The sequence below is a fragment of the Elgaria multicarinata genome, chromosome 7, assembly GCF_023053635.1.
Source record: "Elgaria multicarinata webbii isolate HBS135686 ecotype San Diego chromosome 7, rElgMul1.1.pri, whole genome shotgun sequence".
NCBI classification, from domain to species: Eukaryota; Metazoa; Chordata; class Lepidosauria; order Squamata; family Anguidae; genus Elgaria; species Elgaria multicarinata.
The window spans coordinates 74,020,600-74,034,593 of record NC_086177.1 but is presented as its reverse complement, the minus strand read 5'-3'; the positions used below and the strand labels follow the sequence as shown (position 1 = coordinate 74,034,593).

General features: G+C 41.7%; 1 protein-coding gene across 1 annotated transcript in view; it reads right to left on the bottom strand.

Annotated features, from left to right (window-relative positions):
* The window catches only part of SULF1 (sulfatase 1), a 125,183-nt gene that overhangs the window by 40,859 nt on the left and 70,330 nt on the right, over nucleotides 1-13,994 (bottom strand). Inside the window, exons 6-7 of the mRNA XM_063130815.1 lie at nucleotides 10,647-10,816; nucleotides 1,170-1,320 (exon numbers count right to left, since the gene is read on the bottom strand). Coding sequence (XP_062986885.1) covers nucleotides 1,170-1,320; nucleotides 10,647-10,816 — 321 coding nt within the window. The remainder of the gene's footprint in view (nucleotides 1-1,169; nucleotides 1,321-10,646; nucleotides 10,817-13,994) is intronic.

The window sequence follows — 13,994 nt, the reverse complement described above, 5'->3', positions numbered from 1 at the left end:
TTCATATTGAGCATAGAATTACTTTGTGACAAATCTAACAATAAGAAAGCATCTCTTACAAAACTTTGCATAGGATTACAGACTCATAACACTGGTACTTAGTCAAGGTGAGTAAAAAAGAAAAGAAAGAATGTCTTCATTGGAGTCCTTGGAAGTTTTCTTCTTCTTCTTTTGATAGCCTCCCTTTCCCCATGGAGGATGGAATTTGGGGATGAAAACAGGTGAGAGGAAGAGTTTAACATATACACCCTGCTGGATGTCCCAATCCAAATCGGGGTAGTTTATGCTAACTCTGGAGTAAATAAACCAAGAACTATTAGTTTGGCCCTTAGAATAATGCATCCCACATCATATAAAAAAAGATTCTGGGCTACGGGAGAACAGGATTGCTACACATTCCCCTTATTTCACTGGACCCAATAGGATCTTTACATATGTGCCTATGTCCTATATGATAGGAAAGTCATATCCTTTGCTCACACACTTTGTTCCTCCCCTGTCAATAATGTATATACTGGTGAAAGAAGAGGGAAATGAGCCTTGCTGTGGTCAACATCAATGGGGAATATAGGGCGGAATCCAATGGGGCACTTATGTCTCCACCAATTCTCTTTCACTCTGCCAAGTACATTGTGCAAGTGGGCACTACTGCGTGCGCAATGGTGATTTAATGCTTCTGGTGGCAACCTGAAATGAACAGAAACATTCATTTCTGGAAGGTGGCAGATCAGTGAAGCATGCATAAAGCATCAATGTGCCTCTTTCCAGAAATGAGGCTTCCCCAGTGCTAAATCTCCCTTGCATAAGCAATGTCATCCGAACCTGGCAAGAATGGATTAAGTAAGGGTTGAAGAACTGTTGCATAATCATAAAACAATGGGTTATGTGAGGGTTGTTTAACCCCTGCATAACCCACGCTCGCTGGGTTTGGATGACACAGCAACCCTCAAGTGCAACAGGATTGTTGGGACCCACCACTTGTGGAAGGGAATCAGTGGGATGGAAGGGAATCAGCGTGGTCATAAGTGCCCCCATGAATTCCGCCTATAGTACAATTCTGTGATGGAGTAATTTTTCTACTCACACAAACGAAGGGTTCACTAAAGGAGTATTAAAGAAAGAGCAGAAGGCTGTGTAAAAAAATGTTTTCAACATGCTCTCTTGCTTACCCTTTCCATGGAATGATCAACTGACATCAGAGTTTGAAGTCTTTTGCGCTGCAAGACATTTGTAAATTCCATGTGGATAGGAAGCATGGCACCTGTATATTGCATGATCCAATGCTTATCCATATTTGGTGCATAGTTGTAACTGGGAGTTCTAGAAGAAGAAGAGTAATATAGATAGACGCTTCAAAGCTTTCAGTATTATTATTCTAGTTGACATTTACACCCTTTGCCCATGTGATATATGATTTGATTTGCATTCTTAGCATATAAAACTGGTAAAATTATAAAGTACAATTTCATAAATTAGAAGTTCAGACTAAACAATAGCAACAAAGGAAAACCAGCCAGTGTATCTAATGTTTAACCCTTACATAACCCATACTTGCCAGTTTCACATGACACAGCAACCCCTGAGCAGTGGCTGCATATGCAAGTTGGTGCCCACAGGTACGGCAGCTCGTCATGGGTTGAATAACCCACGAAGAGCTACAGCGTGTCATTCAAACCTTGTCAGAAAGAGAACTCATGGTTTGCTGTTGAGTTGTGGGTTATTCATGGGTTGTTTTGCTGGGCTACAGAGGAGGAAGTCAATAGTGATAAAATACTCAGTTGCTCTAAATGCCAATAGTAAAGGGAGTGAGCAGCGGGGAAAGGTAGAAACAAATGAACAACCCAGGGATTGAGAAAACAAACCGTAGTTTGCTTGTTCGTTTGTCAGACAAACCACGGCTAGGGAAGCAAACCATGGGTTAGCGTTATATGTGAATCAGGCATCTCCTAGTTACAACTCCAGCATTCTGCACACTAGATCTCACCGGCACCTTTCTGAAGCCCATCACAATAATGGTGTGTCTGGGAATGAGTACCAAGATCACACAAGCTTTCATTCTCTTTTAATCAGAAGAACAAACATTGTCATCTAAATCAGTTATGTCCCCAGTCTTGTTGGTTTACTATCACCATATATTTTTTTCTGTAAAGAAAAATGCATACTGTCCAACACTGGGCAGTACTGAATGTATTCTCATACCAACGTGGTTTGTGAGAAGCATAAAGACCCACACAGATTCTTTTACAGAGACAGATTTGATCACCCCCTGCCCCTTGTGTCTTTCTTCACCTACTCCCAGCAGTAAATATATGGTAGGGTCTCAAGAGTAGGTTTTGTACAACATCACAAAACACAAGACAGTTTAGTGTTAGGAAATGTCTATATAGATCATGAAGATAATTTCAGCTCCATGTACTAAGTGGGAGCGTTGGATTTAGCTGTGATTATTATTATTATTAATTTCCCACCTTTTCCCCAATACTGGAACTCAAGGCAATTTACAAGAATAAAACATATACAATTAAAACATTTAAATATAAATTTACAAAAGTTAAAATAGAATTAAATCCACTGTAATATTAAAAACATTTAAAAACAACAACAACAATCCAAGGTATCGAGCTAAAAGGTCTAAGGTTGTTACACAAGTGGCATGTGCCATACAATCCTATGCATATCTGCTCAGAGGTAAGTCTGACTGTGATCAATGGTATCAACAAATAGGCTTGCAACCTGAGCTAAGCACTGCATTTCCCATAAAAAGCCCCCAACAATGGCTAAAACGTCCATTCCCTATTTAAAGTGCTTGCCTTCCACTTTCTGTTAAGTATGTTCAAAAATAATTCATTTGAGATTAAGGGCATTCTTAGTGTCATAAGTGGAAAATACCCTAACAATAGTCTCTAAGAATCATAGAATCATAGAATAGTAGAGTTGGAAGGGCCCCATAAGGCTATCAAGTCCAACCCCCTGCTCAATGCAGGAATCGACCTTAAAGCATACCAGAAAGATGGTTGTACAGCTGCCTAGGTAACTGGTTCCATTGTCATACAGCTCTAACAGTCAGGACGTTTTTCCTGATGTCTAGCTGGAATCTGGCTTCCTGTAACTTGAGCCCATTATTCCATGTCCTGCACTCTGGGAGGATCGAGAAGAGATCCTGGCCCTCCTCTGTGTGACAATCTTTTAAGTATTTGAAGAGTGCTATCATGTCTCTCCTCAATCTTCTCTTCTCCAGGCTAAACATGCCCAGTTCTTTCAGTGTTCCTTCATAGGACTTTTTTTCCAGACTATTGATCATCCTTGTTGCCCTCCTCTGAATACACTCCAGCTTATCTGCATCCTTCTTGGAGTGTGGTGCGCAAAACTGGATGCAATACTCAAGGTGAGGCCTAACCAGGGCCGAATAGAAGGGAACCAGTACCTCACATGATCTGGAAGCTATACTTCTATTACTAGATCTTGGATCTAGTAAACTGTATGACTTCACTGAGTTTCCAAAAATACCAAAATTGAAAGCAATTTGTCCAAGTGGTTTCCATTAAACCCAATGAACATTTAAATCACGGATGAGGAACCCATGGCTTTCTAGATGTTGGAAGACCAAACTCCATCAATCCCAGTTGAGCATAGCCAATAGTGAGATACGATGGGAGTTGTAGTCCAACAATATGGAGGATTTCAGGTTTCCCATCCTGATTTAAATATTTCACAAGAGACACAAAAAACCAAACAAGCTTTCACTCCATGATTAATCCCTGTGAAATAATGTTAACCTAGATACTTACAAAATTAAACTAGATATTAAATTAGATATCAGACCAATATATCATCCACCACCATCATCAGTGGTTCTCCAGAGAATCTCATGTAGCAGCTTCTCCCAGCTCCAAAGCTGGGAACTCCAATGGTCAATACTGGCTGAGCCTGAGAATGATGGGAGTTGCAGTCCAATGCACCTGGACAGCACCAGGCTGAGTTTAAAAGTCAAAAGCTTGAATCTGGGACTGCATATTGGGAAATACATGTTTTTCCATAGATCTCAGGGTGGCTTTCAAGGGTAGAAAGAGCAATAACAGTAAGAGCCCTCATTCAATTCACTAATTCATCACACACACACACACACACACACACACACACACATACACCCACACATACTTTTAAAAGGCAAAACAAGTCTGATATCCATTTTCCCAGCCAATGGCAATTGTCAAAATAGATTACAGGCCTTCATCTTGCTTCCTGAAGGGAATTTGTCAGTCTGGGGTGCTATGCTGAGATGCAAAAGCACTTGTTCTGGCAGAGTCCCACTGACTTAAATAGAACTGTGCCAAGAAAAACTTCATTTAGGATTGCAGCCAGAATGTACATTACTTTTAATGATAATTCATCTGTGGTTTTCCTATTGCTTTGTCTCATGCTTGTTAGTACAGTTGAATGTATGTTGTTGCATGTTTTTCCTTTGGTTACCTTTGAAAAAGCATCTGCGTTGCACGTAACTAGATGCATTTGGCACATGTTGTATGCAATGATAAAAATCTTGTGAAGAATTGTATTAGTTGCTATAATGCTATAGCCCTGGTCAGGCATTCAAAAATGGGTTAAAAACAACACACAAGGGGAAGGAGCACTCCAGCCCCACCTCTGTCCTTCATTGTGGTCACCACCCTCTACCCATGGAGGGTGACTCCCCTAGATCTGTGGGGCTCTCCATGTGATTGAGAAGCCTGATTTTCCAGCCTTCTCAATCGTATGAAGTGCCTTAAAAAAGAGGACACAAAGAGGATGTCTAGATGCAAATGTAGAAATAATGGGCAGCATCCAACCCAACACAAGCACGCTCATGTAAATTACATTGCATTGGCAAAAGGAACCTCTAGCACAACACCAATAAGCTGGCACAATGGGTTGCCCAGGAAAACCTGTTGCGCTAACTATTGGCATTGCGCTAGAGATCCCTTATGGTAGCGCAACGTAATTTACATTACTGCTCATGCCCCATTGGATACTGCCCAATTATTATAATTTAAACAGAAATACAGTAAATTTCCCCTAGTGTGGAAGTCTGTGAACAGGTGACCCATGTGACTGCCTGTTCAGACTGCTGTCCAGGTGCTGACTGTGGATGGGTCCTTATGGTTCTTTATCTTTAAACTGGGCAGGACAGCCCTCCAAATAGAGGAGTGCCCTCTGTAAAAGTGGACACATGGACAGCCTAGCTACATGGCAACTATTAACTTCGTTATTTCCATTAAATCATTTTTTAAAAGAAAAAAAATAAATCAGAAGAGAAAGAACTGCTGGATAATATCTACAGTATCCTAGTAACACTTTTCTTTTCTCTTTTCTTTTGAATTTCCCTGATAGAACAGCAGATGGAAATCTTTCTACTGCCCCTAGAACCTTACAGTTAAGCACAAGCAGTTAGGCTTAAGCAACCTTAGGGTGCAATCCTATGCAAGTTTAGACAGAAAAAAAGACCTACAATTCCCAGCATGCCCCGGTCAGCATGGCTGGGTGGAAGGATGCTGGGAGTTGTAGGATTTTCTCTCTCTGTCTAAACATGCATAGGATTGCACCCTTAAGCTAGTGGCAGTCCTCTTTAACTAGTTTTGTAAAGTCAGTAAGCAGCCTTTGCCCTGGTTTCTCTTGTTTGCTGGAGGCAAATGCTACAGATACATGATATCACAACTTCTGCATTAAAAAAAGGAAGCAAGATGTCAAAGGTCAAATGATTGTAACCCAATATAGGAGGGGGGGAAAGGGATGCCAAATTATGCTTGACCACCAAAGGAGACGCCCCTAGGATTAAATGTTCAAGTTACAGCACCCCTCCCAAGAAGAGTTGCTGCCTGTATTGTTTTCATGGGGTGTGCCCAACCTTTTTTCCATGAGACACTGCATTTGCTGTCATTCTTTGGCCATGATAAGCTGGCAGTGCCCCTTGCTATGGAAACCTATAGCAGTTTCATTCACCTTAATTGGCAGCTTGTCATCAATTTACCGCATTTCTTCCAACTGAACTCTTAATGTGTGCAGCTTTTCACCGCCAACACAAAATAATCTAATCTCTCCTGTAGCAGCCACTAAAGTTTTGAAGGGCTTTAAAAGCACACCAAGAGGATAAAGACAGCTAGACAGGAAGGAAGAGAGATTCCAGAGTTGTGCTTTCTGACTTTCTTGACAATCAGTTAAGCACAAGTTGCTTTGTCTTCAAAAATTTCATATTTCACTGGATAATTACTCAAGTTCCCAGGGTTGACCGCCGTATATCTTTGTATGACCCAATGCTCAGTGCAGACATAACATTTCACAGTCTCAGAAGTGTCCCTCAGGGACTTGTGGGACTAGTTCTCTACATACAATTCTCCAGTACATGTGTGTGTGTGTGTGTGTGTGGGGAACAGGTCCAAAACACTGAACTTCTCCCCTCTCCGAAAAGAAGCATTCCCAAACAGCCAAAGGCATTTTGATGTCCCAAAGGGCTTCACCCAATCCATATTTTAATATCCATTACTGTTTTGTCATTTCATGTGAACCACCATAGTAAACACACACACACACACACACACACGGTGGCATGGAAAGTACTTTAAATACTTCACATGACATGATTAGATTTTAGAACCTGACCCATCTGACATGCCACAGGCGGTGATCACATTTCTTACTTTTGCACCCCATTTGTGGAATTTTGGGCCCAGAGTAGATTGCCTGGCTTGCTCATTCTCAGGAAGATTCAAAATCAACACCACCCTGTTGCAAGTGTGTCACACAGTGGATAGTTAAATTACGGAATTCACGGCCACAAGGTGTAGAGAGGGCCACTAACTTCTATGTCTTTAAAAAGGGAATTAGAGAAATTCATAGAGGATAAGGCTATCAATGGCTACTAGTCATGTTGGCTATATATTATTTCCAGTATCAGAGGCAATATGCCTCTCAATACCGGTTGCAGACAAACATGTCCTATTCGTGGGCTTCCTTCAGGCATCTGGTTCTCCATTATGGGAAAAGAAACCTGGACGGGACTTTAGTCTGATCCTGCACAGCTATTACTGCTCTACTCGTTCCCAGATGCCTTCACACTGTGGGAATCAAGCCAATGATGTTTTATCCTGTTGTATTTTATGGTTTTAATTTTCGTGAACCGCCCAAACAGCTTTCGCTATTGGGTGGTATAGAAATGAATAAAATAAAATAAAAGACGCACTTGCCTGCTGGGTTTATGCATTTTGCTGCCCATGCTACAATAGTTCTGTTCATTCATAGACGGGCTTCGTATTGGGGTTTATTGCACTGAGCCACACTTTGCTTATTTTGAAAGCCTTTTTGGGTGCTTCAGCTGAGAGGTGTATGTGTGGGCAGGGGGGTGGGAATTCATCGTTTCATTTTCCAAGAGAGCCTCCCCCATAAGCAGTAAGGCAGGACACAATTCTCAGATCCCATGCCACATCAGGGCTTACTACATTGCTGCCCTCAAGAAGGCCCTATGGCTACTTGTGCAGTTGGGCCAGTCCTAGAATCACTGCTGGGAGCAACAAAGAGATGCTGCCTTGAGGTTGGCATCTTTATGATGATGCAGTGAATTGAGCATTTATAAAAAGCAACACCCCCCAAACGTGCATCAAAGGGTAGAGTGCAAATTGTGAGAAGACTGAATTAGAGGTAGATTCCACAAGGTACCAATATTGCACACGAGCAGCAAATCAACTGAAAATCAGCTAGTGTCAGCTTCTGAAGAAGCAAGAAGCAAAAGCTTGTTTCCTCTTGCTAAAACCAGGCATCAAATATTCAAATGAACAGCAACAATCAGAGGCAGTAAGTCTATATACACCAGTTGCTGAGGAACATGGGCAGGAGGGTGCTGTTGTACCTGTGTCCTGCTTGTGGGTCCTTGGTTGACACCTGGTTGGCCATTGTATGAACACAGTGCAGGACTAGATGGACCTTTGGTCTGATCCAGCAGGGCTCTTCTGTTGTTCTTATGAAATACCTAGCGAGAACCTCTGACAAACCCCATTGCTTACTGCCTCTGCTACTATAGGTAGCACATAGCCATCGGGGCTCGTAGCCATTGAGGTGCAACATGTTGGGAGATTACATGCCTCTGAGCAACATCCGTACCACCTCTCCCCAGTGTATGAACATATGGGAAAGGAAGAGCGAGCACACAGGCATTACATTCAGAAGGTCCCAGTTTGATCTTTGACATCTCCAATTAAAAGGGTCAGAGAGTAGGTGCTGGGAAAGCCCTCAGCCTTAGACCCTGCAGCACCTCTGAAGGTCACTGTGTAGGCAGTACTGGGCTAGACTTGGTATCAGACAACTTCCTCTGCTCCTGAGAAGCAATATACAACAACAGGCAGATACACGGGCCCGGAAAGCTATCCTGCTCTGCACCTGTGAACTGTCACCATGCCAAGGTCACAGTCACTCTTCTCAGACTGGGAAGGAGGAACACAGACCCTGATATCCTGCCTGATGATAACGTATCAACCACTATGTTCTGAGCTGAGGAAGTGTTTTTAACAAGAGCTTGCAGAGAAGAGCAGTATAAGTACAGTATACCATGGGAAGCTGTATTCATTCATAGTTGGGGCCTTGGGATATAATCCAAAGGTACAATCCAGCCAACTGCCAGGCAATTTTAAGGCCCGCTGATTTCAGTAGGAGAGATTTAAGCATGCGCTTAACTCTTCCATTGAAAATTAATAGGACAGAAGTGATTAGGCTTTCGCTGGGCTGTGGCCCAAAAGGTTAATCCAAACATGCTAACATGAGCTCATCCTGAACACTAGCAACTATGTTGATCAAGTGCCGCCACATTTACAGAAATGTCTATCAGTATTACATGCACTGTCTTGCCTAAAATTGAACACAACACTTCAGTGCATAACTTATTTGTTTTTAAAAGAATCTAGTCTATGAAGAATCTCATCCAATTATGTTCAAAGCTACGGATGATTTCCAAGAGTTTCTAACACTGTGAAGTTTTCTAAGAGACAATTATAATAAAACAAATAAAATTACATAACGGCATGTGCCAAACTCAACTAACTGCAAGGTTCTGCATTGCAGCACCATCTTCAATCACACACAGAGAGCTGACATAACACTATGAATAACGTGCATTGCAATGAGATTTTATGAACACCGTTCAAATGTGTTTTATAGAAAATATTCCAGTCTAAAAACATCTTTCCTCAGCATAACATACCGTCCCATATTTCATACCCATATTTGGCATATCCCAAAGACCCCTACCCAGATTACCCCTAAGTTCCCCTACCAATTACTACACATGGCTAAAGGTTCTACTCTGCCTCCTAAATATTTTGGTTAAAGATCTAGAATAACATAATTTCCCTACAATTTGCTACCCACAGTCTATATAAACACACTTGAAAGACCTACTGTGTGTGAAATGGCCGTTTGTGCATGGTACGGCACCTTAGTGTCAATGCACATGCATTTACATGCATGTGCCCTTTTAGACAAAAGGGACCAATACAGACATTTAGAGTCTATAGACTTGTGGTGAGAGAGCTCAACCCTAAAATACGACAACTCTATCATCTCACACTAAAGAAATTTTAACACGGCATCCCCAAAAGACAAGATGAGGGTCTGTAATAGATGAGGTACAAAAAAATAGGAATTGACACCAGATAAGTAGGGGTAATTGGAGTAGAATGGCAATGGAAGCTGGTGGTTCCGATTTCAGTGTGTGTGTGATTCCATCCTGGGTTTCAGCCAGAACTCCAAAGGAGCTGTCCAAAGTACTGGACCTATTTTGGGACTAGGCTTCAGCACCTTTGGTAGCTCCTTTACTGAAACCACAGAATCATAGAATAGTAGAGTTGGAAGGGGCCCATAAGGCCATCAAGCCCAACCCCCTGCTCAATGCAGGAATCCACCCTAAAGCATACCTGACAGATGGTTGTCCAGCTGCCTCTTGAATGCCTCTAGTGTGGGAGAGTTCACGACCTCCCTAGGTAATTGGTTCCATTGTGGTACAGCTCTAACAGTCAGGATGTTTTTCCTGATGTCCAGCCGGAATCTGGCTTCCTGTAATTTGAGCCCATTATTCCATGTCCTCCACTCTGGGATGATCAAGAAGAGATCCTGGCCCTCCTCTATGTGACAACCTTTCAAGTATTTGAAGAGTGCTGTCATGTCTCCCCTCAGCCTTCTATTCTCCAGGATAAACATGCCCAGTTCTTTCAGTCTCTCCTTATAGGGCTTTGTTTCCAGACCCCTGATCATCCTCGTTACCCTCCTCTGAGCCCCCTCCAGCTTGTCTGCATCCAGAATGGATTCATAGCCCCACTGAAAGTGGAGCCACCAACTTCCAGTGTATAGTGGCATATACAATTGGAGTAGATGCCATTAACCAGAAGCACAGAAATCTCCCAAGGTTTTTGTTTTGTTTTTATAGTTAGTTATCAAAGAGGCAGAGCCCTCTAATGGACGCCATGCCTGAAGAAAAAGTCATGGATTGTTACTGTGAAATCTAACGACATAACGCACAATTTAGAGAATCCCATTTCTTCAGTCTAAATGACAATGTCGTGTTCTATGCAGGGGTGCTTTAAGTAGCAGTGCAAATCATCAGCATATCCATAGTGCAAAGCGTAACTTACATGTGCTGGGAAGCGTTTGGATAGAGCTCGGAGAACTGTGGTGCAGAGTCTTCGGGTCCATGGGGGGCAGCATGGCTGATCACCATCATTATGGGTCTATGGGGATACATCCTCTTTGATGTTTTGAAATAATTAATGCTGTCATTAGTGATTAAATCGGTGAAATAGTCCTGAAACAAAACACCATTTGCCAAGTGTATCAAAATACCACCGGAAGGCATTACATTGCTTTATTCTGCTATGGTGAATTATGAGCGAATAAGATTTCTATCAGGTTCTGGCTTCAGAAGACGAGCTAATGATGAAGGCACAATTCCCAGGCCAAGTCTGTGGTTTTGCTACAAAGTAAAGTCTTCACTCAGCTGTGTTCAAGAGAGGATTAGCAAAAAGGAGAGTGAGGTAGAACTGAGACTAAAAGTTATTAAAGAACAGCAAGAACAAGTAATAGGTAGAACCGCATGGAAAATTATCGTCATATCAACTTTGTGAAGCAGATCACTATTATACCCATTGTGGAACCAGTCAGAGAAGGCAGGATTTATATTTATTATTGCATTTATATCCTGCCTTTTTTTCTTTTGCAAGGAACCAAAGGTGGTTTACACAGTCCCCCTCCTCTCCATTTTATTCCTACAACAACCCTGTGAGGTAGGTTAGGCTGAGAGTCAGTGACTGGCCCAAATTCACCCAGTGAGATTCATGGCCTAGTGGGGACTACAAACCGGACCTCCTGAGTCCCAGTCCAACACTCTAACCTCTACACCACACTGGCTCTCCAGTAGCTTAAAGCAGTGAATTTAGAGATGAGGAAAGAATTGAAATGCAGGTTTTCTGGTCCAAGCCCAATACACTGTCTACCAGTATGCACTTGGTATATGAAACAGAAAACATATAAAAGAACCCAAGGTTCTTTCTTTCTTTTTTTGCCTTTTTGTAAAATGCTAATGGCCCAGTCCAGACATTATACTAAACCATAGTTTAGTGTGCCAAGAACAAGCCTCAGGTTTGCATGCTGCCTCCCCCCATACCCCTTTCCTCTTCTGACAAGGCCACAAGGAGAAGTTAGGAAACTTTCACTTCTGTTTTCTCTTAGCCACAGTTTACACGTTTATCTTGACCATGGCTTGAAGCTCACTTGTTGTGTGTGTGGTTTTGTTTAACTCTACAGTTAACATCAACCACAGTTTATTGATCATCATGATAACCTGTGCTTAATAGGAAAAGGAAGAAAAAAACTTCTGAACTCCTCTTTATGTTTGCGCCAGAGGAGAGGGGGAAGTACATGAGCCAAAGGCGTCTTGCAGCTCATTCTTGTCACACTAAACTATGGTTTAGTTGACATCCCATCATTACTGACTGAAAGCACAAGACATCGCCAGCCTCCTCTTTTCAAATTGTATGTGTTTTTTAATGAAACATCCTAATAGAGATAGCTGTCTGTGGTGTTGGAAAATTAATAAGAAATAATACTTAATATTTGCAGAGCACATTCAAGTCATAAAAGCCCTTCACATGAATTATCTAACTACAATCCTTATACCCCATCCTGTGAAATGAAAGAATAGCTTTCTGAAGGACCATCTTGAGGCCCAGCATTGGGCAAAAGACGGGATACAAATAAATATAATAATAATAATAATAATAATAATAATAATAATAATAATAATAACAACAACAACAACAAACAACAACAACAACAACAATAAGGACACCTAGCGGGTTCATGGCATGAGGCAAGATTAGAACCCAGGGCGGCCTGGTTCACAGCTCAGACTCTTAGCTACTGTGCTACCTCTGCTTCCATTGCAATGAAAAAGCAACATTCATGCATCTAAAATCAGGGACGGTGCTCTATTTGAACTGTATCATTTAGTGCAGCACAAATGCAGATGTCATAGTAAGCACTCAGCCAAAAAAACTGGCTTAATGTACAGCCAAGTTAGTAAACAAAGGCAAGAAAACAGAAAGAGGAAGAACAAAACTAAAAAGATAAAAACTCAAAAATGAAGCCATCTGCCACCTCTAAGCATTCCCTTTTGGACCAAAGAACTGGTGTGAGGTCCAGTGACAGGTCCCAAGACAGTGTCCACAATTTCAGACAGTTCCAGGCATGACTAATCAACCACATGATGTGCACACAGGGCCCTGAACAGCTGCAAAAGCAATGTTAAAAGGAGGCAGTGTGTGTTTTGCACAAAACTGTTAGGGCAACCCCAAACAGCTGTGATCAATTTTCACTCTATCCTGAAGGGCCTACCACTTTTCTTCCACCACAGAACTCCCCAAACTACTTCTCAAACCTAAAGTGGTTTGGGTAGAAGTGTGTGAAGGTATTTAATGAGAAACTTGACTGATAGTATTTCCCCCCACCGCCCTGGTTTCCCATTAAATGTATCACATTTGAACCTCAACTTGTTTTTTTGAACTTGGTGGAGTTTAAGGAATTGTTGTGTGGGGTCCTCTGAAAAAGAAAATTTGGGACGGGGGGATTCTGTCAAAACCTTCAGGTACATGCATGATTTGTGTAGGCCTTTATTTTGTGGCATATTATAATAAACTAGTGACAAAGCCCGTCATACGACAGGTGTATTTATTTTGTTAGGACTTCTTTGAATACAATATTTTTGGTATAGACTTTTCTAAGAAAGAAACTCAAAATATAAATGAGGCGCGTAAACCTATTACCGTATTACTTCGATTCTAAGATGCCATCGATTGTAAGATGCACACTAATTTCAGTACCACCAACAGAAAAAAAGCTTTGATTCTAAGAAATAATAAACGCACCCGCAATTCTAAGATGCACCCCATTTTTAGAGAGGTTTATATGGGGGGAAAAGTGCGCCTTAGAATCGAAGAAATACGGTAATATAAGTAAGCACAAATTAAAATGGAACGTTAAAGTAAAGGCCTTGCTAACATTTTTATAACTAGTGAGGAGGTTAGCCTTCTATCAAATTTACCCTCATGAGACAAATTACTTACTGAGAGTGGGGTTTGGCTGGTCTGCTAGGCCGGAAGGTCCTGGCAGTTATTTTTCTGGAACTTCCCTAGAAGGCCGCAGTTCTGAGAAATGTCGCTAAATGGCACCAAAGGGCAAAAACTATAACTGGTGAGGAGGTGCACTCTGGCATTTTATATATAGGATAGCAAAGATATGCTGCTAACCAAAGAGGGATGCATGGTAGAAAGCTGATATTTTAGTCATACCTCCCATGGAAAGATAAAAACCCAACTGCTTCTCATAAAAGTGTGTGTGTGTGTGTGTATATGAGGTTCATCAGACGAGCATTTTATCACACGCTCGCTACTGCCCACTTAAGGATGTCTGCCTCCTGTGTGCCTCCT